This window comes from Protobothrops mucrosquamatus, unplaced genomic scaffold (genome assembly GCF_001527695.2).
Source record: "Protobothrops mucrosquamatus isolate PMUCROS unplaced genomic scaffold, P.Mucros_1.0 scaffold1087, whole genome shotgun sequence".
Classification (NCBI taxonomy): domain Eukaryota; kingdom Metazoa; phylum Chordata; class Lepidosauria; order Squamata; family Viperidae; genus Protobothrops; species Protobothrops mucrosquamatus.
The window spans coordinates 10,565-35,728 of NW_015387313.1; the positions used below are offsets into that span (position 1 = coordinate 10,565).

A 25,164-nucleotide genomic window follows, 5' to 3' on the forward strand; every position below is an offset into this window, starting at 1 on the left:
CGCCCCCTATAGACAGCGATGGAACCAACTGACTATGCCGGGGCGCCGGCAGCCACAGCCACTCGGTCTTGGAAGGGTTGAGTCTGAGTCTGTTCCTTCCCATCCAGACCCGTACGGCCTCCAGGCAACGGGCCATCACGTCAAGGGCATCGTTGGGGTGACCCGGGGTGGAGATGTACAGCTGAGTATCATCAGCGTATTGGCTGAAAGTCACGTGAAATGGAGTCCATCCTGTCAGGAGAACATCAGAAGATGGTCAAGTATATTAGAATGCCATTGATATTTTAAAAAATATTTTTATATTTTAAAAGCCATTGGATTTTTAAAACATAAGCCTTCTCCAATAAGTACAAAACCCTGAAAAGGTTATAGGATCAAAAAGTTTAATTTTTCAGAACACATGGAATCCTAATATGTTCATTGAGGCATTGCAGCTTATAAATCACAGCTTATGACTGAGAAGTTCAGGGGTAGGCAACCTTGGCTCTTTTATGATTCGTGGACTTCAACTCCCAGAATTCTTGAGCCAGCATGGCTCAGCTTGGAAACTCTCCCTTTCCCCTCAGCGTGGCTGGCTCAGGAATTCTGGGAGTTGAAGTCCACGAGTCATAAAAGAGCCAAGGTTGCCTACCCCTGATCCAGTTCATTCTTAGAGAAGTCAATTGTACATTGTAAGACTAAACAGATTGTCACATAGGCCAGCAGAAAAAAAAAAGGATGGCTTGAAGGCCCAGAAGTTTCACATCTATATGTTTGTTTACCTCTGTTTATTCTACCATCCAGTCATTTTTGCTATGAAGGATTTCTCCCGATTCTGGCAAAGATTTAATTGAATGTAGTAGAGAAGCTACAATAGCATGCAAAAGCCAGATTAGACCAGCTGGATGCATCTTTATTGCTTTCCAAAGTTGCACATTTGAAATATTTATGACCTGCTGCCAGTACTAAAAGCTTCTACTTGATTTCTTCCAAGCTTCAGAGAAAATTATTTTATAAACTGCAGCCATTAGTGTAAATTTAGAGCAATTCTCGTTGGTTCTCCGGTTGCTTATAAAGCTGAAACTACTTGAGTTAAACCTGAGGATACAAACTTTTCATGTGCTAAACCCCCAACCACACAAATCATAATATGGGTTATTTTAAAGTATAAATTTACTTGTATGGATAGGTGTGTATCTTTATTTTTTATTTTATTTTATTCTTATATATTTCTAATACAGAAGGACATACGTGAGATACACATATATGTTTTATATTTTTGGGATTTTTATATGTATTTTTATGTTCTTTTCTGTCATTTTATATGTTATCTACCTTTTATTAAAGACTTCTACCTCTATGGAGTTATAAAAAAAACTACAGTACAAATAATTTTTATATGAAGAAGATGCTGAGACAGAGAAGAGCAACAAAGATGATTAGGGGACTGGAGGCTAAAACATATGAGGAACGGTTGCTGGAATTGGGTATGTCTAGTTTAACGAAGAGAAGGACGAGGGGGGACATAATAGCAGTGTTCCAATATCTCAGGGGCAGCCACAAAGAAGAGGGAGTCAAGCTATTCTCCAAAGCGCCTGAGGGCAGGACAAGAAGCAACGGATGGAAACTAATCAAGGAGAGAAGCAACCTAGAACTAAGGAGAAACTTCCTGACAGTGAGAACAATTAACCAGTGGAACAACCTGCCTCCAGAAGTGGTGAATGCTCCAACACTGGAAGTTTTAAAGAAGAGACTGGACAGCCATCTGTCCGAAATGGTGTAGGGTTTCTTGCCTGAGCAGGGGGTTGGACTAGATGACCTCCAAGGTCCCTTCCAACTTTATTATTATTATTATTATTATTATTATTATTATTATTATTATTATTATTATTATTATTATTATTATTATTATTATTATTATTATTATTATTATTATTATTACAGGGAAAGAAGGTAACAGTACTGCTATATACAAAGTGTGTGTGCAATGTTTGTAGTTCCAACTAAAGAAGACTCAAATTATATGTGATTGGATTACTGGTGGGATTACTTCAGGAAAAAATGAAGACCCTGCAGGCAAACCAAGCCACTCAAACTCCAGACACTCCCACACAAGATAAAATGCGAGTTCCAATGGTGAACAGGAAAACTCCCATTAAATTCTCTATTCAAACTGAACATACCAAGAAAAATGAATTGGAAGTCTTTATTCAAACAGAACGCATAAAGAAATTAAAAAGGAAGGACAAGAGTGATGGCAGCATGTCATGCTAAGAACAAAAAAAAACAACCCAAGAAGGCAGCTTCTGCCCTCTCTGCCACTGAGTACAGATAGTCCTCGACTTACGACTGTAATTGAGCCCAAAATTTCTGTTGTTAAATGAGACACTTGTTAAGTGAGTTTTGCCCCATTTTAGGACATTTCTTCCACAATTGTTAAGCTAATCACTGCAGTTGTTAAGTTAGTAACCCGGTTGTTAAACTAGAACTAAGGAGAAATTTCCTAACAGTTAGAACAATTACTCAGTGGAATGACTTGCCTCCAGAAGTTGTTGATAGTCCAACACTGGAGATTTTAAAGAAGAGATTGGATAATCATTGGTCTGAAATGGTACAGGGTTTCCTGTTTGAGTAGGGGATTGGACTAGAAGACCTCCAAAGTCCCTTCCAACTCTGTTATTTTGTTATCTTTTGGAGTTTTCCCTATAATTCCAAAGACTACTCTAGATGAAATTATGGCTTTCATTTAAAGAATTTATATAGCCGTCCACTCTAGGCACAAAAAAGTTTTGAAGTTCATCACATCTGGAGATGATTAGGTTGGGGAAGTATACATTGCAGTATGATGCAAGAAGATCTGAAGATAGTGTACTATCTATTGATAGTAGAGAACTTTCTCTTTCTTGGAAAGCTGTATTTTGTCTTATTATTTTTCTCAATAATTTGCAGGCACAAGTTTATTGCAGGAAGTGGTGTATCTTGTGAGCCAAGGAGCAGATCCTGATGAAATTGGATTAATGAACATAGATGAGCAGCTTCCAGTCTTAGAATATCCTCAACCTGGTCTGGACATTATCAAGGTACAGATGAATTCTCAGATCTGTGTTAAGCTTTTGAAATTATTTTGTTGATGCTTGGCTGCACTTTTGTTTTCAAGACCTGTTTGATTCCTTGATGTATTGGAATAATTCATCATTATGAATGTTTTTAATGGTTTTAATGCTTTCAGATGGTACATAACATCACATATATTTCATTAAATGCAGGAGACTCTGACTAAAGATTCTATTCTAAAGATACTTTTACCTGTTGCAGAGAGAACCAGAACACTGAGCGATTAAAAAAATCTGAGTGATTAAAAAAAACAACAGATTTTGCAAATATGTAATGTATAAAAAGAAAGTGTCTATGCCTCAAAATTTAAAATTTGACAGGCCATCTTTTCCTATTCCTATAAAATAATAATAATAATAATAAAGTTGGAAGGGATCTTGGAGGTCATCTAGTCCAACCCCCTGCTCAGGCAGGAAACCCTATATCATTTCAGACAAATGGCTGTCCATTTCCTACTGCAGGACTACTGCTGACCTGCATTCCTATTTGATTGCAATTTAGGCCTATAAAATAATTTCCTATTATTTTATGGGCCTAAGTTGCAATCAAATAGGAATGCAGGTCAGCATTAGCTCTTTCATTGTCTTTCATGTTTTGTGAAACTGTAAAACTTGTGACCAGCGACTTTTTCATTTCAATTGCTGTGCTTCAGATCAATGGGACATGAAGTCAAAATTCTGGAGGTGTAAAAGTGTGATGGACTTACCTGTTAAACAATAACTTCTTCCCCTGGAGATCCATGGATTTTCCAGCCTATTGTGACGATAGAGTTGCTTTTTAAAGAGAAAGGTTTCTTTGAAATTATCTCAGTGATGACCTCATGACCTCTATGATCTTCTTGACAGCAACATGGAAGCAATTTGACATTGTCTCTTCCCAAAGTGTTTTTCAACTTCTCTTTTTAGTCTATAACTCTGGGATTTCCTGGTTGGTCTCCCTTCCAAGGATTAACCAAATGTGATCCAGTCAGCCCAGATCTGCCACTGATTTAGCAAAAGGAAAGCTTGTTTTAGGCTGGGCTCAGTTGCCAATGATTATGTTCAAAGTGGGCAAAGTTTAAGGACACGTGTGGCACTGAGGTTTTTCAACTTCATGGACCAAAATTTAATAAATTAATAGATTGGGTAAATGTCATGTAATGTTTCAGTTTGGCATTGATGTTAGGTCTGGAAACTCTAAATGTAAACTCTTTCTAACTAAGATAAGGAGACTCACTTTTTCAGAGAACAAGATTGCAAACATTAATGAATCCAGATTATTCCCATAAAAGACAAAACCTTTTCTTATGAAAATGGAGGGGTTATTTTTCTTTGAAACCTTTGACCTTTCACTTTACTAGAAAATGAATAAAAAGGCTTACAGTGAGTCATATTTTCCTACAAATGAACCCAGTCCTGTCCAACAGTGTTGTCTTTTGGGTGAATACAATTCAGCATTGTCAGCCTAAATCAGAAAGGGAGATTAACATCTCTCCAGAGGATTAATTCTTGCCATTTAAGCCATAAATATGTAAGTGATCTATGAGGTCACACAGATCACACAGCAGCAACTTCTGCTACCTGATAGTTGTACAGTCAAGAAGATCAAACCTGAACCTCCTTCCAAGTGATTCTTGGACCCACTGATTATGTACTGATCCTTTGCATCTTTTTCTCTACAAAACCCTTCAAGTCCTTGAAGAGTGCTTCCATATCTCTCCTCAATTGTCTATTTTGAAAGCAAAATATGCCAAGATCCTTCAACCTTTCCTCCGACGGCTTGATTTCCAGATCTTCCACCATCTTTGTAACCCTCCTCTAAATTCCAATTTCTCGATTACATTATTGGACTTTAAACCTTGAATTCCAAGTGGGAAACTGACCAGGATAGAGTTGAGAGGAACATTTACTTCCAGGACTCTGCTGCAATTAACGCACCCCAAAATAGCCCTTGCTTTTTTAATGAATGCATCACACTGCTGGCTCATGCTTAACTTGTGGTTGAGAAGGATACCCAGATGCCTTTCAAATATATTGCTGTTTTACTCTTTTCCTGCCCAGTTTCAAATTTTCCACTTGGTGTCATATGCAGATTTAATAAATGTCCCCCAGCACCCTCATCCAAAACACTTGTACAAATGTATTCCTGCTAAGTGAACTGAGACAGTCCCACTTGTTTTGGTATGCAGCTCTTTTACGTGGGTTGATACTCAGTCCTGGCTCCAAGCTGTTCTGCAAGATCAGAAGGAGGAAAATGAGATATGTCTGGGTGGCAAATAGACAGAAATCCAACAAGGTGCTGATGCCATGGTTGCCCTGAAACTTGACACTTTAGACCAGTGTTTTCCATCCTTCACAACTTTATGAGTTGTGGACTTCAACCTCTGCTGGCTGAGGAATTCTGGGAGTTGAAGTCCACTCCTCTAAGCTGCCAAGATTGAGAAACACTGGCTTATTAGACCTTTCAGCTCCCCAGATACACACAGAAAAAGCATAATCTATTGGCTTTTTGTTAATTCCTTTTCACCTCTTTTTTATGTTTTTTTTGGGGGGATAGTGGTGGGATTCAGCCAGTACGCACCAGTTCGGAAGAACTGGTAGTTAATTTTTTGTTGCCCAGGCCCAGAATGGATTTCTGGAAGTGGCATCCACACAGAAAACCGGTTGTTCACATATTTGAATCCCACCATTGGGGGGGGAGGGAATACATTTGAGCATTTATTAGGCTGGCCTTTGTCAGCCCTGAGCCTTAATGTTCTTCCCTGCACATTACAGGAACTGACATCTCCACGTCTGATCAAAAGCCACCTGCCATACCGCTTCTTGCCTTCTGACCTGCATAGTGGCGAATCCAAGGTAGACTTCACTGGTCCTCTGTGTTACCTGTCCTCTGCAGGTGTTCTGACCTAGGGAGATGGGACGGAGGGAGCATTCTGCCCAATGAATTGCTTTTCATCTCCCTAGATCATATACATGGCTCGTAACCCCAAAGACCTGGTCGTATCTTATTATCAGTTTCATCGCTCCCTGCGAACTATGAGCTACAGAGGAACGTTTCAGGAGTTCTGTCGGCGGTTTATGAACGATAAGTGTAAGAATTTCCCATCTGTTTTGTAAGGCGGGATCTTTCTCTCTGTTTTACATCATGCAGGAACCATAGGACATGTGGCTTGCGGCATTAACTTGCCACTTAAAGCAGTCTCTCTCAACCCCAGCAACGTTTAAGATATGTGTACTTCAACTCCTAGAATTCCCCAGTCAGCCTTGATCTAAGGCAGGGGTAGGCAACCTCGGCTCTTTTATGACTCGTGGACTTCAACTCCCAGAATTCCTGAGCCAGCATGGCTCAGCATGGAAACCTCTCCCTTTCCCCTCAGCATGGCTGGCTCAGGAATTCTGGGAGTTGAAGTCCACGAGTCATAAAAGAGCCGAGGTTGCCTACCCCTGATCTAAGAGATGAGGGGAGATGTTCTCTGAGCTTTGAGGACACGAGGAGCTCTGAATTAGCAGGGTGACCTCTCCAGCTCCAAGAGCCAAAGGGAATGTTGGCTGGCAAATTGCAGGTTGGGTATGGACACATCTAGGCCCCATTGAGTCATTTGGAGAGGGTTAGATGTACAGAGAATCCTTGACAGGCAGCCACAATTGGGACCGAGAAATTAATCATTGTGAGGTTGTTAAGTGAGGCATCATGTGACTGCACACAACTTTACGACCTTTTTGCTGTGATTGCTAAGCAAGGCATCATGTGATCATGACCTGTGATCTTCCCTGCCAGCTTTCCCATTGACTTTGCCTGTGAGAAGCTGGGTAGGAAGGTTGCAAATAGTGATTATGTGAATCAGGACGCTGCAACTGTTCTAATTCCAAGCTAATTGTCAAGTGTCCTGATTGCGATCAGATGGCCGAAGGGACACTGTAAGTGTGAGGATTGGTCCTTCAAGTGATAATTTTCATTGATTGTTGAAGAAATGGTCATAAATCGAGGACCATCTGTTTCTTGGAGCAGGACAAAATCTGTGAGACAGCAGGCTTTGAATCACTATCAAACCCTGGCGGTTTTGTATGATCCAGTAATGTACAAAAGGGGAGGCTTTGATTGTGGCACTGTGCCCACATCTGACACACTTTGAGTCCTTCCTCAGATGCCCCTGAGAACATAATGCTTGACTGCAACCACTGTTTCCTCATGAGGAAACAGTTATCCAGGAAAACTTCCCTCCCTGTGAATCTCTGCTGGTCAAGACATAGATCTGAGCAGGGAAGACTCTGGAAAGGTCCTCTCCTGTTCCAAATCACTTCCTCCACTGCAAATGGTAGCAGTTTGTTTGCTTGATGGCAGGGCAAAAAGTAGACTCCTTGAGGCACAAAAAGTCTGCTTCTCCCAAACTTGACCTGGACTAAGGAACTCATCCTGGGGAAGAAAGTCTGAATGGTCCACTTCTCTTCTAAAGGTCTTTAGACCATTCAGACTTTCTTCCCCAGGGTGAGGTCTCCAGTCCAGGTCACGTTTGGGGGAATCAGATTTTTTTTGTGTCTCAAGGAGTCTACTTTTTTCCTGCCATCGAGCAATTTTAGAAAGGGGGAAAAGTTGACCCCAGTGATGCCCACGATACCATGCCCTCCTGGGAAATCCAGGAATGGTACAAGATAAGTTTGCCGTGCTGTGATTGTGGGAGTAAGGCCAATTGGAGTTATTTTCTTTGGTCGGATTTTTGTTAGGAATAAACCAGTCATATTTTGAGAACAAAATGTAAATTCAGTATAATGAGGTGTTTTTTTTAATTTCAGTGAATGTTTGCCCAATAACAATTTTTTTTTTTAAAAAAAATAATAATCTTGAGTACTAGCTATTGTATTTTCTGTCTCTATAGTAGGTTATGGTTCATGGTTTGAACATGTCCAGGAATTTTGGCAGCATCATATGGATTCCAATGTGCTCTTTGTCAAATATGAAGATATGCACAAGGTAATTATCCAAGCATATCAAAGACTTTCCCCCAACCTGTAAACAAGAGGAGTTTCAACCCCCCCCCCTTGGTTCCTTTGAAGTAAGACCACAAACTTCACAGGAGACAGAGATGGGAGTGAGGAGTGAGGGGTTTCCCCCTCTTGGAATTTAATCTTGGTTAATTAATATCACTTACAATCCAAAGTTTTATTATTTTCATAGTTTGGTCAGCCGTTTGTTCCTGGGCTATCAGACAAATAAGTTAATAACTTTAACAAAACAGATGTTTGTATAATTTTCTAATTTTCCCCCTCCTGTTTTAAACTTTAAGGGCACAATTTCCTTCATTTTATTTTATTTTATTTTATTATTTTATTTTATTTTATTTTATTTTATTTTATTTTATTTTATTTTATTTTATTTTATTTTATTATTTTATTTTATTATTTTATTTTATTTTATTATTTTATTTTATTTTATTTTATTTTATTTTTTTATTTTATTTTATTTTATTTTATTTTATTATTTATATATATATATATATATCAGGGCGGTGAACAGGCGATAATAAAACCATGATAAATATACACGAGTTTCTGTTCTAAAATCAAATTAAATAACAGGCCCGCTCTAAAAGTACCCCATACAAAACCCCCACTAAAATTTTAATTTTGATTTTAGCTTTTAGGATTTGTCCAGCTGTTCGGACAGATTATGCTTCGCTTCTATTTTAATCTGCTCTTTATGAATGGCTATTTTGATTCATTATTGTGGTGATTACTTGCAATTTGTGAAAATGCCTTTGGTTGCTTTACAAAAACTAAAATGCAGTAAATGGAAGAAAATAGATTTAAAATTCTATTTACACAGAGGCACTGAAGGAGCAAGGAGCAAGAAGAACATGGGGTGGGGTTTTTTTTAGAAAAATTGTTCAAGTTCTACTTCTGCAATGAAATGGCATGCTATTTTTAACCCCCAGAGTTGAACAACCAGATGTTTGTATTTATTTGAGGAATAAGATCAATTGTTTGCTCCTCTACTGGATTTGCACATAGTTGACTTGCACATAAATCAATGACATTGCAATTTGAGGAGCATTGACAAAGTAATGGGGCTTTATAGCAGTTGTAGCTACATTTCGATTTTCATGTTTGATGTCCATGTTGATGTACCAGCAGTGAAAATTCCAAAAGTGGATGCAGGTGAAGCAGCCCCATTCCAACTTCCGTGGAAGCGTTTCTCAGTAAACACAGGGACCTTCTTAGCCTCAGTCTTGCTGTTGGGACCTTCCATTTTGAGATCACATCTGACAAAGTTGGGATGAGAACTTCCAATGCTGCAACTCCAGCAGCATAATAACCCTTTCTGAGATTAAAATAGCACAACTCATAATTAGGACATTTCAGGAAGTTTGGCACATATCTCTGTCTTCAAACGCTTGCTGCTGCCAATTATTCAGAAGACCCCTTCGCATATTATGGCAATATGGTGGCTTTGGTCTTGATTCTGCAGTTTCCCTAATGAACTCAGAAAATGACCAAGCTATTTTAAAACCTTGGAGACAAGTGCCATATTCAAGCCCCAGTGCTCTTTGGGGAATTGAACTCGGGGTGATTCAATGGCCTATTCCATTTTTCCCTACTGTTCCACCTAAAATAAGGGATGATTTAACATATATAAGAAGCTGCTATTCCTAAGCCACTATCAACATTTTTTGGGGAGGGGGGAGCAATTACTGGTAACCGGAATGTATTTTCTGAACTGTCTTCTTTTTGACTAATCTCTGCTAGTCAATATCCTCTTCTTCCACAGGATCTTGCAACCCTAGTTGAACAACTAGCGAGGTTCTTGGGCATCGCCTACGACAAAGCACAGTTGGAATCAATGGTTGAACATTGTCACCAGCTCATTGATCAGTGCTGCAATGCTGATGCCCTTGCAGTGGGCAGGGGTAGGTGTGAGACACTTTGCAAGCATTTGCACAGGTGAAATGGGTTTAATGGTAACCCACTTTTATGACCCTTCCAGAGTGGAACGTGTAGTAGCTGTCCTTTTTCAGCATTAATTGGTTAGAGCATTTTGAAGACGAAGAATTGGGCTATGAATCTGAACCATGGTGGTTCAGTCTGAAGCTAAAAAATAAAATAAAAAATCAGAGGGTAGATGGGGGGAAAGGTGCATTTGCTGATCGTGGTAAGCTATCATTCAGGGGGCCTCCAAATCTTGTGGGTCTTAGACTTGTTTTTGTTTAATTCTGAGGGATTTAAAACATGCAGTTGTTATCACTAGAAGAATCATAATTTAGAACCCTGAATGTATGAATTTGTTTTCTTCCCAGTTTTGGCAACTTCATGACTTCAAGTCCCAAAACTCAATAAATCTAAAAGCTGCTGAGGTTGGGAAACGCTGGCTTAAAGACATAGGGACAGGGGACCATAAGCATCTAAGCCAGGATTTCTTAATTTTGGCAACTTTAAGATGTGTGGACTTGTTAGGGAATTCTGGGAATTGAAGTCTTAAGTTGCCAAGACTGAGAAGTCTGCTGTTTTGTTAGAGGACCATAGCGAACTCATGGATGTCTGGATGGTGCTTGGCAAATTTGCACTTCTCTTCTGCTTGTAAACTTTTAAACTGGTCCTTCTCTTACCATGTGATCAGAGGCAGTGATGGGATTCAACTGGTTTGCACCACTTCGGCAGAACCGGTAGCTAATTTTTTGTTGCCCAGGCCCAGACTGGACTTCCGGAAGCGGCATCCACACAGAGAACCAGTTGTTCACATATTTGAATCCCACCACTGATCAGAGGACTTTGATGTACAGGCAGTCCTCAACTTACGACCACAATGGAGCCCAAAATTGTGGTTGTTAAGTGAGACATTTGTTAAGTGAGTTTTGCCCCATTTCTTGCCACAGTTATTAAGTGAATCACTGCAGTTGATAAATTAGTAATCCAGTGGTTAAGTGAACCTGGTTTCCCCACTGACTTTGCTTGTCAGAAGATCCTAAAAGGTGATCACATGATCCCGGGACAAAGCAACGGTCCTAAATAGAAAGCAGTTGCCAAGCATCTGAACTTTGATCACGTGATCATGGGAATGTTGCAAAGATCGTAATTGTGAAAAACGGTTCTAAGTTGCTTTTTTCCAGTACCGTTGTAACTTTGAACAGTCACTAAATGAACTGTTGTAAGTTGAGGACAACCTGTATAAAATCCACTGAAGTGCTACTGTGTCAGTGTTTGAGGTAGGCTAGATCAGGAAAAAGATGCCATAATGAAAAAGATAGTCCTCAACTTACAACCATTTGCTTAACAGCTCTTTGAAATTATGATGGTTCCTCAACGGGGTGCTTTATGATTCATAAAGCTGTTTTATGGCTGTTTTAAAATGTGACCACGATTTTTTTTTAATGTTATTTGCTTCTAGTAAAGAAAGGCCCATTTGGAAGGATGTGTTTGTATGTGTGTCTTACTGTGACTCTGGTAGTCATCAAGGAAATAGGACCACTTGCCATTGGGCCATCCTCCCCTTCACTGTCACTCTCATAATGCCCTTTCCCCTTACCCAGAATTGGAAGGGGAGGTAGTTTCTCGATCAGCCTCATTCTTGAACCTTGAACCGGCTTTAATAAGCTACAATGAAACATTGGATAAGTCCGGTTAAAACCCCTTTGGCAATTGCAATTTGACAGTGACCGGATTGATGATTCTTATGACAGTAAAAGGACCTATAAATTTAGGACCTAGTTTTTTTTACAAGGTATTTTAAGGTTCAAGTATTTTGTGGACAAATTATACCTTGTAAAAAACTAAGTCTTAAATATATAGGTCCTTTTATTGTCATAGGAATTCACTTAACCACAGTGGATTCGCTTAACCGCCACCATAAAAAAATATAAAATTGGGTCCAGTCACAATGGTGCCTTGGCTTTCAACAGTAAGGAATTATGATTGGAAATCCTATCCCAACTATGATTGTATGTCAAGGACTGCCTGCAGACCTTGATATAGGGCAGGGGTAGGCAACCTTGGCTCTTTTATGACTCGTGGACTTCAACTCCCAGAATTCCTGAGCCAGCATGGCTCAGCTTGGAAACCTCTCCCTTTCCCCTCAGCATGGCTGGCTCAGGAATTCTGGGAGTTGAAGTCCACGAGTCATAAAAGAGCCAAGGTTGCCTACCTCTGGCCTAGGCCTAGGCCGCTTTATGATTCGTGGACTTCAACTCCCAGAATTCCTGAGCCAGCATGGAAACCTCTCCCTTTCCCCTCAGCATGGCTGGCTCAGGAATTCTGGGAGTTGAAGTCCACAAGTCATAAAAGAGCCAAGGTTGCCTACCCCTCATATAGGGTGTAATAACAGAATCTTGAAAGCCTGATAGCATTCTCCTCCCTCCTTTTTATATCAAAGTGCGTTTATCTTGATTTCTTTCTCACCTTTTCCTGGTTTTTTTTTTCTGGGCTAAATTTATGATTTTCTAATGGCTGACACATACCTTCTTCCTCACACTGACACAGCTAGTTTGTGCCAGAGACCTCGCTATCATGGTTACTTATTTATTGGTGCTCAGAAGCATGGTGGCTCGAATAGTTAGGACGCTGGGTTGGAGGTTAGCAAGCCCATGTTTGAGACCCGAGGGCGGCCTTGAGGCGGGGTTGAGCTCCCATCCTTCACTCCAGCTCCTTGATGGGGACATGAAGGAAGCTCCTAACTGGCGTCTGTCCCCTGGGCAATGTTGATGTCACCAGCTAATCCAGTGGTTCTCAACCTGTGGGTCGGGACCCCATTTGGGGTCGATTGACCATTTCATGGGGGTGGCCAAGCAAGGCTGTCCGCCATTTTTTTTGTCCGCCATTTTTTCCCCCTTTTCCCGCAGGTGCCTTACCTCCCTTGGGCTGGGCCAGCTGGTGGTCGGCCTGCTCCGTCTCTGCCGCTTGCCAGATACGCCTCGGCCGGCGCAGGGGGCGGAACCACGCATGCGCGGCGCTCCCGGGCAGGGAAAGTCCTCGACTTACAACCGGTTGGGTAGTCCTCGACTTACGACCGGTTTAGTCCTCGACTTACGACCGGTTTAGTCCTCGACTTACGACCGGTTGGGGTCACGGCATTAAAAAGGTTGAGAACCACTGAGCTAATCCTTTCAACCCAGTAAAGCATCTCGATGCTCCTGATACGAGTGCAATTTATTTATTTCTTCACAAAAGATTGCAAATTTGAAATGCTTCGACCTTGAATTGTTTAAACTCACATTGAGCTGTTTTGATCTCAGAATTTTCCCAGAATGCAGGAACTCTTTCATAAAAGTGGAAACTTGAAACAGCTGCTTTGAGAGGAAAAGAAGTTTGTGCATCTGTAATACTTGTTTGTTTTTCCCACTAACGTCTGTAACACCAGGTAACCAGAAATAATCCTTGTGATGGTGTGCAGCAGGAGTAATCATGGTTCCAGGAATGTCTGTCTGGGAGCAATGGACATATAAAAGGGGGCAGAACTTTGATCCCACAGAAATGATCATTCCCTTGACTTTTTTGGACGCTTCCCCTGCCATAGCTCTGCTTCTTTCCCCTCAGAACCAAAGTTCACCAAAATATGGAATTGTTTTAGTTCTCCTTCATTTGGTCTTGAGCAAATTAACCTCAAAATGAATGCCATATAAAAAAGATCTCCCCCCCCCCCGAGTATTCAGATCTATTGCATTTGCACATTGCCTGCTTTTTGTGTACACTTTTGCTTCTTGTTTAATTTTGTTCATCTTTCTCACACTTGTAATTATTTTTTTTTCTTTTTTACAAATGCATCCTGAACACCCAGGTGTTTTTCTTGCTTTTTCTTTAAATGTATTTTCATGATTTAAAAAAAAACTATGGACCGTTTAATTTTTTAATTTACCTTAATTTAATTTAGTTTATCATAATGTACATTTTCTTGCTTATTTTGCTTCATTTTGTTCATTTTTATTTGTTTTCCTTTTAGCTTATTGATCTTTGCCCAGAAGTTCACTCTCAGTTGCTGGCTCTTGGTTAGCTCACCTTCCTTCCCTCTCAACCTCCCAAACCAGTTTCATGAATCAAATCATGAATGAACCCAGGTGGGTGTCTCTTTGACCAGCTGTCCAAAATGGCTATCAGAAAGTCGAATCGTATACTGTATTTGCATCGTATTGCAATGGGAGCTAACGTTTCGGGACTGTAAGTGGCAAATCAAATCCAAGCTCTGCTGTGATATCTGCACATCATGTGTGGTTTGAAATGGTTTATATTTACCTTAATGAGCTTAAGAGCAGGTAGCAAAAAAAAAAAATGCAAAGAGGGGAACAAGTGTCTTGCTACTTACCTCCAGGCCCACTGATTTTCAACTTCTTGGTTGCTTCTCAAGAAGTTCACCCTTTGAGACACGCTAGACAGGAAGCCAACAAGAACCACTGGAACACGGCTTCATTGTTCAAGGATCTTGTTGTTATTCAATTGGATCTTGAAAACCTAATAACAGTTTCTCTTATTCATCTTATATCCAAGAAAATCAAGGGACCTTTGGTTTCTTCCTCACTGTCTCCTCACTTCCAGGGCTAAGGCGATGTTTACATAATGGCGTCAAGGCCATCGCCATAGTGTTCCACAAGTTCAGTGCATTTCAAACGTCCCTGGAGTTGGCAGCTGTAATAACAACTCTTGTTTTAATTGTACACAGACCCAGTGCTTGATCTTAACCAGAAGACTAAGATGCAGCCTTCTAGCTTGGAGCAGTATTGTTTCTGGAGGAGGAGGGTCAAAAAAGTGGCGTGAAAAGGGGGCAGGGCATCAATCCTATAGTTGGACCACCCACCTTGCCTTTTTTTTTTGCCCTCCCCTTCCATGGTTTTCAGAGATATCAACAAGCAGGGGAGATGGAAGCTCAACCATGATAGATGAGGAATATGCTGAGACAGGATTGATGGAGAGATGGTGAAGGCAATGTGCCTGGTTGTGGTGCAGAACAACCAGGTCTTCACATTTTAGATAGAACTGGATCGTATGAAGTTTTACGTCCAATTCTTTGATTGTTAAAGGTATACTTCCCACACTCCTGACGGCAAACCATCCCTTTGGACTTGTTTTTGCTGTTGCAGGACTGGGGATTTCACTTTCAAGACTTAAAGTGGCCAAAAGATTCTGCAGGCTGATTTATGGCAGGTTTTTATTTTCCTGAAAGGTCTTCTACATCTTATTATTAATAATCAGCATATTTTCCCCTCCCTCTGTTCCCTTCTTTTTTTTTCTACCTTTCAGGACGAATTGGGCTGTGGAAAGATATCTTCACTGTCTCGATGAATGAAAAATTTGATTTAGTGTACAAGCAGAAGATGGGAAAATGTGATCTCACGTTTGATTTTTATTTATAAAACAGCCAAATGAAAATGCATGTGTATAATACAAAGAATCTAGCTAGAAGCGCTTTCTGCATTTATTTATTCCTGGCTGGACATAGTACCATATTTGTTATGTGTATCATATTAAAAATAAAGGGCACACACTGCATTGGGATGTTAACCTCAGAGGATGCTGGGTCAGGCCAAAGCTCTACATAGAGCAGCATTTATTTATTTATTGCAAGTTTGATCAGTCAAAAGCTACTGGATAGCTTTGAAAGTTTTAAATGCAGCAGGTATATGAGTCTAGTGCACTCTGTATGTTTTATTTCTAATCCATGTAATCTACTCAGAAAGCAACTGTTACAGGGCAGCTGAAAAATACAGTGGATTCATAAATAAAGAATTCTATAATTTTATCATGCAAAAAGATTTTCCCCTTTTCTCTTTTCCTCATAAGTTGTATTGAGCAGCAATGTCCATGATATGTTTGTGTGTGTGTGTGTGTGTGTGTGTGTGTGTGTAAGTAAAAGCCTAAGACATTGCACTATGGGCCTCAAATCACACCCTATTTCCTCCATTGTCTTATGGATGCCGGGCCTATGGAGGAACCAGAAAAAGTCCAAAAGTTGCATATAAAAGCAGTCAAAGCTTCAATTGTACTTCTTATTTTTTATTTATTTATTTATTTGATTTTTATAGCCATCTGAAGAAGGGAATCTGGGTGACATACACCATCTTCTTAATCTTTTTGACTATGGATACCCCTGCTTGACTCACACTTTTTAATGAGATAGTTGAGGTCTTTGTGCCACTCATGTTGTTCTTGATCCTGAGTATATTACATTCTACCTTTCTGCTGGCATACCTGTTTTTCTTCACGTGCCTAAATTTGTGCTGTGGCTTGTTATATTCTGTGGGACATATTATTAAGGTCCTGAACTTTTCATATTTTGGATGCTACTTTTTTGGAGTTCTGACTTTGACCTGGTGCAACAAGATGATTGGTTTAAGCAGCATGGACAGAATCAGACTATTTGCAAACAGAATTAAAAAATGCACAAAGAGTTAGGGAGGGGTAAATGGCAGGTCTTAAAAATACTCTGATCTGTGATGTCACTAAGCCTTTTATCCTCTTATTTCAAGGTCCTGGAAATCCCTCCTGGTGTTGGGATCCTATTTTGCCACAAAACTCTTAATCCTATGAGTTCAGAGCGTTGTTCCATTCAATTCAGTTGCTTTGATTTGAATATACTAATGCTGTGCTATGCTGCAATATTGATTTTTCCAGACTAGGAATCCTGGATTTGCAGACCATGATAATAATAAGCTTTACTTGAAACAGCTTGCATCCTGCCATGATACCTCTAATGCAGGGGTCTTCAAACTTGGCCCTTTTATGACTTGTGGACTTTAACTCCCAGAATTCCTCAGCCAGCATGTCTGGCTGAGGAATTCTGGGTGTTGAAGTCCACAAGTCATAAAAGGGCCAAGTTTGAAGACCCCTGCTCTAACACCATAAAATATCAACATCTGCTTATCCCAGTCCTTGGAAAGGCCTTGATAGGCAGATAAAAAATGCCAAATCCAATTCAAACATCTGGCTGACTGCGATAGACTGTAATTTTAGTCAAGATAAGTATTAACAAATGTCCAGCAGAGGGGGATATGATACCAAAAAAAGCAACGTGAGCTCAACCCACAGTTGTAGTCACATCTCCCTACCTGTGGAGAAGAAAACTGCATAATATTTATTAATTATTCTTTTATTATTTAAAGGTCTTTTTAAATATGACTTGCCCATTTCTCCCCCTGTGTGGAGCCAATGTTTAACATTCTTGGAGGACTCTCAGAAATAACTTCCTATATTCATATCTTACACCACTTCCCTCTGAACATGAAAATTGTGTTTGCTATTATAACCTAAGAATAAGGTATATATTCAGCAAACCCCAGCAGTAGGGTTCAGAAATATATATTATAGGAAGGGCAGTGGGGAGGGGGTTTAAAAAAGTCAAGTTGGCAACTGTGATCATGTAATTGTCCCTTTTCAGGACACACCCAAATATAATACAATATACACTCTTAAGAAAGGCTGAGTGCAAAAGAATTGAGACCTTTGAACTATGGTGCTGGAGAAGACTCTTGCGAGTCCCCTGGACTGCAAGGCGACCAAACCAGTCAGTCCTAGAGGAGATCAATCCTGACTGCTCTTTAGAAGGCTAGATCCTGAAATTGAAACTCAAGTACTTTGGCCACCTAATGAGAAGGAAGGACTCACTGGAGAAGAGCCTAATGCTAGGAAAGATTGAGGGCAATAGAAGAAGGGGACGACAGAGAATGAGGTGGCTGGATGGAGTCACTGAAGCAATAGGTGTGAGCTTAAATGGACTCCAGAAGATGGTAGAGGACAGGAAGGCCTGCCCTGGAGGAACATTGTCCATGGGGTTGCGATGGGTCGGACATGACTTCTCAACTAACAACATACACTCTTAGGCACTTGCAACCTACATTGGGGAGAGAGGTTTTTGGGGTGCCTGTACGTATTCATAAGTACAAAGAAGGAAAAACACGAAGATGGATGGTGCTTTCATTATATATTTAGATTTAGAATACAACCTTTCACCTGGCTGAGCATGAGCTGAAGACTTTATTTTCACATTACTCCTATTCTCCACCAGGTTTCTTTGCTAGAGGTTCCCTGGCAGGAAAATCCAAAAATCAAGCAGAGATGATCCGATTGCAGCATCTCTAGTGTGCCCTTTGCTTGCAGATCAATCTCTGAAACCCCAGAGGCATCATCAGTGCATTAGCCATGTCTGTATCGGTGATGGATTGTGACATCACCAGGAGTAGGGCTACACCACCTTCTGTGTGTGTTCAAGGCTCTCAGTTGCCTTCAAAGGCCATCAAAGCACAACTATGGTTATATTAAGTGCCTCTTTGGGAGGCCTCGTAAGGCTTTGCTTCTGGAATTCAACTCGGTTTGTCAACCCACCGGAATTTAAGTAAGAGTTGAACTGAATCATCTGGGAATCATCTTCACCAAACCTTCAGATTCCTATTCCAGCGAGATTGCTAGACAGAGAAACACAAGGTGTGTATATTTACGAATGAAAAGCAGAAGTATTATGTTTAAGGAGTTGGGGGGAGGGGATGGTATTGATTTTAAAATAATTAAACTATGTTTACTGAAATACAGCCACAATAAATGGCTATACCTTGGCTGCTCTTCTAAAAAAGCTAAGCAAAATGCAAATAAGGTAGTGGATCAAAGAGCACTGAGCAAATCCAGAGCTATAAACCATGTCCTTTGGATACCCCTTCATAGCAAAATCAAATCAAGGGTATCTTTATCTTTACTTCACGGATTTATATAATAACTTAGATTTTAATGTATTTTATACTGCTTCTTACGAAGTTATTCATGCTGTACAAAGAAAATAAAAACCATTTGGACGTGTTTTAAAATTACAGAAAACATGTTAAAGTGTGGGAGGAAACAGAGAAAAGGACAAAACACATTTATCTTTAAGATTTCACATGAGGCGATTGCATTATAGGTAAATTATTACACTTCCACAGAAATACACAATTACTTGCTGTTTATATGCACACTGTGAGCTTATGCTCGGGAGATAAATTCCTTGTGTGTCCGATCACACTTGGTCAATAAAGAATTCTATTTCTATTTCTATTATTTCTATTTCTGTTTCTATTTCTATTTGTGAAATCCTTCTTGAAAGTATTTGAGGAAATAGAGGAAAAAGAAACGACTTTGCTGTGAGTGAGTATCCTATTTCTTCTGGTTGCTTGGCCACCCAACCAACCAGAGGAAATAGATGAACTGTTTGCTAATTAGTTAGCTGAACTGTGCAGGAAACAAACCACTGTAGTAATGGAAGACTTTAACTACTCTGACACAAACTGGGAAACAAACCCTACAGGGAGTGGGAGATCAAGCAGGCCCAGAATGAGCTAAGACTGGCAACTAATTCCAAAATTAACAACAACAACAAAAAAAGCCAACGCTTCTTTCAATATGTAAAGAACAAGAAGAAAGTCAAGGAAACAATAAATCCACTAATGGAAGCAGATGGAAAGAAGGTGACAGGCAGCAGGTAGAAAGCAGAACGCTCCATTCCTTCTTTGTATGTTTTTACGCAAAAAGAAAGAAAGAATCCAACCTATCAAAAGCAGCACTGAGAAAGGTAGAACAGGTGCATATCAAAATATAGGCAAGGAAATAATAAGAGAACAGCTGTCTATTGGCAGTTGGCAACTGGCATGTATTTATAACGGCTGCAGTGTTCTGGGATCCGTGATCATTGTTTGCAACTTTCCCAGACTTCTTACAAATAAAGTCTACGGGGGAAGGTGGATTTGTTTAATGACTGCATGATTCACTTAACTGCAGAGGTTCACTTAACAACCGTGGCAAGGTCATAATATCAGGCACAACTCACTTAACAAGTCCCTTGCTTAGCAAAGGAAATTGTGATCCCAGTTGTGGTTGTTCAGTTGAGGAGTACCTGTAATAAACAGTTAAGCCCAACTTCATAGAACTACTCACATTCAGAGCCAACATCCTTACAGCTACGCAGGGAGGAATATATAGGCACAAACTGTCTATGGAGATTTTCAGTCATCCAGGTCATGGTTGTCCCAAATGTGCTTTTTCAAGAGGCAACTGGACTTTCTTGTTTTTTCTTTGAAGATATTTCGCTTCTTATCCAAGAAGCGTCTTCAGCTCTGACTGGATGGTGGGGAATGGAAGGATTTATATTCCTTGCAGGCAGCTGGTCATTTGCATTCTTTTAGAAAGTCGTTGAGGCCACTTGGAGGTTTATCTGTGTCCTCAAAGCCACCTGAGTGGTGCAAATGGGTGTGGTGCCTTCTTGGAACTGCTGAAAGGGTTTGAACCACTCAGGTGACCTTGAGGACACAAATAAACCTCCAAGTAGCCTCAACGACTCTCTAAAAGAATGCAAATGACCACTGTCTGCAAGGAATATAAATCCTTCCATTCCCCACCATCCATTCAGAGCTGAACAAGCTTCTTGGATGAGAAGCGAAACATCTTCAAAGAAAAACAAGAAAGTCCAATTGCCTCCTGAAAAAGCACCTTTGGGTATAGGCACAAAGGTAACAGGAAACAATTGTAAGCAGGTTGATCTTAATGGGAGAGAATTGTTCTGTCCTGTAAGGCTTACTCAGTGAGAACAGCTCCAACAGTAGCAACTGAAGTGAATGGGATGAATCCTCCAATATCTCAGGATCTCCAGGATCTCAGGTAGTACTTTCTCCCTCTTTTTCTTAGAGCCAGGAAATCCTTTATTTTTGCTCCTAGGAGGGAGAGGCAGATCTGGCTATTACACTCAATCCTGTTATTAGTTGCGGGAGGTTTTATCCTTCATTTTTAAAACAGTAAGTGCATTGGCAGGTACTTCAGTTAATATTTATACAACATTTTCAGTAGTATAAACATAAAAGTAAATTCCCCATTTGAAATGCTTTCTTCTAGTGGATTATTCTTATGTATTTATTTACTTGTATCTGGCCTTTATTACTTTTACAAATAACTCCAAGCGACGAACATGTCCAACACCTTTCCCTAAAACAACCTTGTGAGGTGCGTCGATCTGAGAAAGAGTGACTAGCCCAAAGTTGCCTAGGTGTCTTTCATAGCTAAAGTGGGTCTTCTGCTTTCTAGCCTGGCGCCTCAACCACTAGACCAGGAGTAGGCAACCTTGGCTCTTTTATGACTCGTGGACTTCAACTCCCAGAATTCCTGAGCCAGCATGGCTCAGCATGGAAACCTCTCCTTTTCTCCTCAGCATGGCTGGCTCAGGAATTCTGGGAGTTGAAGTCCACGAGTCATAAAAGAGCCAAGGTTGCCTATCCCTGCACTAGACCAAACTGGCTCTGTTGCTTTTATTTGTGCTTAAAAATGAACAGCCAGGAAGGACAAGTGACAGTGATGTCAACAGCATCACAACATAATAATCTATGACACTATCACGGCTTGTTTGGAGTGCTAATGCCACATATTGAACCAAAAATGAATTAATCATGTTTAGAATAGCAGGTTGCAGGAATCCAGTCTTTCTTTTTATTTCCTTCGTATAAGGAACTATCAGAAAATACCTTATGTCTATGGTTTCAACTTCCTGCTTCTACTTATCACTGGATAGAAAGGAAAATGTGTAGTGCAAAAATAAAGGCCTCTCTCAAATCCAGCCTGGTCACTTCAGAGAGACATCCATGTATTTTTCTGGACAATAATACAAAAACTGTTGCCATGGCTTTCTCCAACTTTTTCAACTTTCCTGTCTAGCCACAAGACTAGGGTCTCCCACCCAGTTAATCAGGAACCTCCCTGCTAAGGTAGACTCTGTGGGGTTTTTTTGGTCTGCTTTTAACAGTTCAACTAATAGTATTTTCAGTTTTGCCTATTTTTGCAGTTGAATACTGTTATTACAGGTAGTCCTTGACATAATGACCATAATGTCATGGTCATAAAATGAGTCAGCCATGGGACCAACATGATTTTACAATGTATTTTGAGATGGTCATTAAGCAAACAATGTGATCATGAAGGAAACCAGTATTCACCATGGGCCCAGTTTTGCTGAAAACTGGAAGTAAGTGCCGGTTTTCAGCAAAACCGTCATAAAATGAGGGCACGTGGCTACAGGACGCTGTGAAGAGACATAAATGCAGCCATGCTGCTGAGTGAAGTTTGGTCATGTGACTGAGAAGGAGGCTTGACTGCCGAAACTTTGGATCTGGGTCCTAAGTCCCCCTTTTTTGGGTTTGTTGTAACTTCGAATGGTGCCAAACAATGAATCGTAAGTCAAAGACTGCCAGTTTTTGCCCATATTTCAGATTTTCTTGCAGCGGAAAGATTTACTTGACATATATTTTAATGCACCTGTAATATCATTACAGGCTTCAACTAAGAAACTGCATTTTTAAATACTCTTCCATGGAAACCAATAGGTTGTAATTATTTTAAAAAGGACATGTCATTTGAAAGGACTATTCTTCTCTTCTCCCTATTGTGCAGTCTTGTACTCACAGGAAGAATAGCCTCACCACTTGATTCTGATAATTATAATAGTTGGCTCTGGATCCACATGTCCTACTATGTGATTTTCAGCCTCTGCCCATTCTAGATAAAAGATAACATTAGGATGCTTACATATAGCTCAAGTCCTAAAAGCAGTAGAAAACTAAGGAGACTAAACTCCACCATCTCTTGCATTTGATTCTAGAGAATGCCTAGATTTACAGAGAGCAATCTAAAGTCAATGTTCAAAGCAAAACTTTTTAATTTACATTGCCAAATTCACTTTTAAGCATAATCAGCACTTTTAACACTTTTTCAGTTTTACAAAACGCTTTGGGGGAGATAGGATAAATGAAGAGATTTGTGAGAGTAATCTCATTAATGAGATCTGAATTTCTCTCCTTCCTGACCATTTTGGGTCAGGCACGAGAGCAGAGTTAAACAAGGTAAATCAAATGAAAGTAAATAGGTTAAATTTCCGATTTAATTTTTTTAAATAAGAAACACAAGCAAGAAGTAAATTTCCATGCATTCCCATTCAGGGTTATTGCTGATCACCAGTGATATACATCTGCTCCATTAAACCATGTCTAATCCACCTGGAAAATTTCCCTTGTTAAACAGGAAGCTATGTTTAATGGCTGTTCTTAGTTCTGATTAATAATTAGAGGGAGATGATCTGGAATGTCTAGAGTAGTGTTTCTCAACCTTGGCAAAATGTGTGGACTTCAACTCCCAGAATTCCCAGATGAGCATTCTGGTTGGGGAATTCTGGAAGTCCACACATCTGCAAGCTACCAAGATTAAAAAGCACTGCTCTATAGCTACAGACTAGATTGGAAACCTGAACCCAACCAACAAATTTGGCGTCATACTACAGAAAACATAAGAGTATGTTTATGTAGGAAGAGAAGAGACTCTCAACTTGAAGAAGCCTTTATTTCTATTATAATAGTTTAGAATATTCAAGATAACAGTCATTGAGTTTGGTGGATCTTGGATATATAATGGAGGAGTTATGCTGGGCTCTGGAGTTCCCTTGACTGTTTCAAGAGCTGCCTAATTCCATAGCCAAAAAGGGAAAGGCGAAATATCCATTAAAACATGGGAGATAAATTTACTAGAATTAACTGCCGTAGAAGAAGAGTTCCCAGTTCTTGTCGACAGATGGCAATTAACTAGCTTCATGCAAACAAGCTAGAAAGATTGCTTTGTGTTGAGGGCTCCACCTGTTTTTCATATAAGTTGCCATTGTGGTTGCCATCTTGACTTTTTTTGGCCATCTGCTGTGGGCACCCCCCTCTATGCTTGGGAGCCTCTGCTGAGTTTGACCTGGCTAGATCTAATTGGGAACCACCAGGAAATTGCATGGCTTTTGAGTGGACTGGAAAGGAGAGGGCAGAGAGGGAAATCTCAGAAAAAGTCCATTACCAGAACTTCATTCTGGGCATAGTAATAATACTCAAGCATGGACTCATGAACTTAGTAGGAGAAGATGCAAGGAATAAGTTAGTTGCTTTTACAGTAGTCCTCAACTTACAGTTCATTTAGTGACTGTTCAAAGCTACAGCGTCACTGAAAAAAGTGACTTATGACCATTTTTCACACTTATGACCATCGTAGCATCCTCGTGGTTCATATGACCAATATTTGGATGCTTGACAACTGGTTCCTATTTATGACAACTGCAGTGTCTCCAGATCACATTAACCCCTTTTCTGACCTTCTGACAAGCAAAGTCGAAGGGGAAGCCATATTCAATTAACAACTGGGTTATTAACTGAACTGCAAAGATTCACGTAACAACGGTGGCAAGAAAAGTCGTAAAATCGGCCAAATCCACTTAACAAATGTTTCACTTAGCAACATAAATTTTGGGCTCAATTATGGTCGTAAGCCGAGGACTACCTGCATGGCAACCTCTAAGCTCACTGTCTGAAGAAATTTAGGAATTAAGACATTTGTACTTAGAGTGCAGGGTTTTTCATCTTTTTCGTCATCTTTTTCTGTTGCCCCCATATGATAACCCCTTTCTCAGCCTTGTTGGCTTCGCCTCTCACACCATCATCCTTCAACACTCACATCACCTTCCTCCCTCTCTCAAGTCATGGGAAGCTGGAAGAGCTTCGGTCTCTTCCCCTTCCTCTGCTTCCTTGTATTGCCAAAGCCTCTAGCAAAGAGAGAGAGAATGGGGGAAGACCAATCTTATTTTCAGTGCAGCTGGAAGTGTTGGGATTGTGTAAATCAGGGCTTTTCAACCTTTTCACCCATTGTACCACTTTTAGGATATGGCAACATCCGAGTACCACCAGTCGCCTAGCAATGAGTCAAAAACTTGATGCCCCCCCCCAAAAAAGGAAAAAAGTGATGAAGTACAGGTAGTCCTCGACTTACAACAGTTCGCTTAATGACTGTTCGAAGTTACAATGGCACTGAAAAAAGTGCCCCCCCAAGCCACAGCCGAGCAAGACACCTGCCTGCCCACCCGGCGGTGCTCTTCCTCCTGTCTGAGGTTTTCATTGTTGTGAGCATTTCTGTTGAGGATTGGCAGTGGGGGTGGGGTGGGGGGTGTTTGGTTTTTATTCCCCCCCCCTCTGCTGGGTGGTTGCAGCAGGTTTTGGTCACTTCACATGACCCTGGGACACTGTGACCGTCATAAAGATGAATCGGTTGCCAAGCATCTGAATGTAAATCACAAGACCCTGGAGATGCTGCAACATTCCAGCTG

General features: G+C 40.4%; 1 protein-coding gene across 1 annotated transcript in view; it reads left to right on the forward strand.

Annotated features, from left to right (window-relative positions):
* Positions 1–15,397, forward strand: part of SULT4A1 (sulfotransferase family 4A member 1) — a 20,442-nt gene extending 5,045 nt beyond the window's left edge. Inside the window, exons 2-7 of the mRNA XM_015820202.1 lie at positions 2,929–3,059; positions 5,847–5,927; positions 6,036–6,162; positions 7,946–8,040; positions 9,835–9,973; positions 15,285–15,397. Coding sequence (XP_015675688.1) covers positions 2,929–3,059; positions 5,847–5,927; positions 6,036–6,162; positions 7,946–8,040; positions 9,835–9,973; positions 15,285–15,397 — 686 coding nt within the window. The remainder of the gene's footprint in view (positions 1–2,928; positions 3,060–5,846; positions 5,928–6,035; positions 6,163–7,945; positions 8,041–9,834; positions 9,974–15,284) is intronic.
* The last annotated feature ends 9,767 nt before the right edge of the window (positions 15,398–25,164 follow it).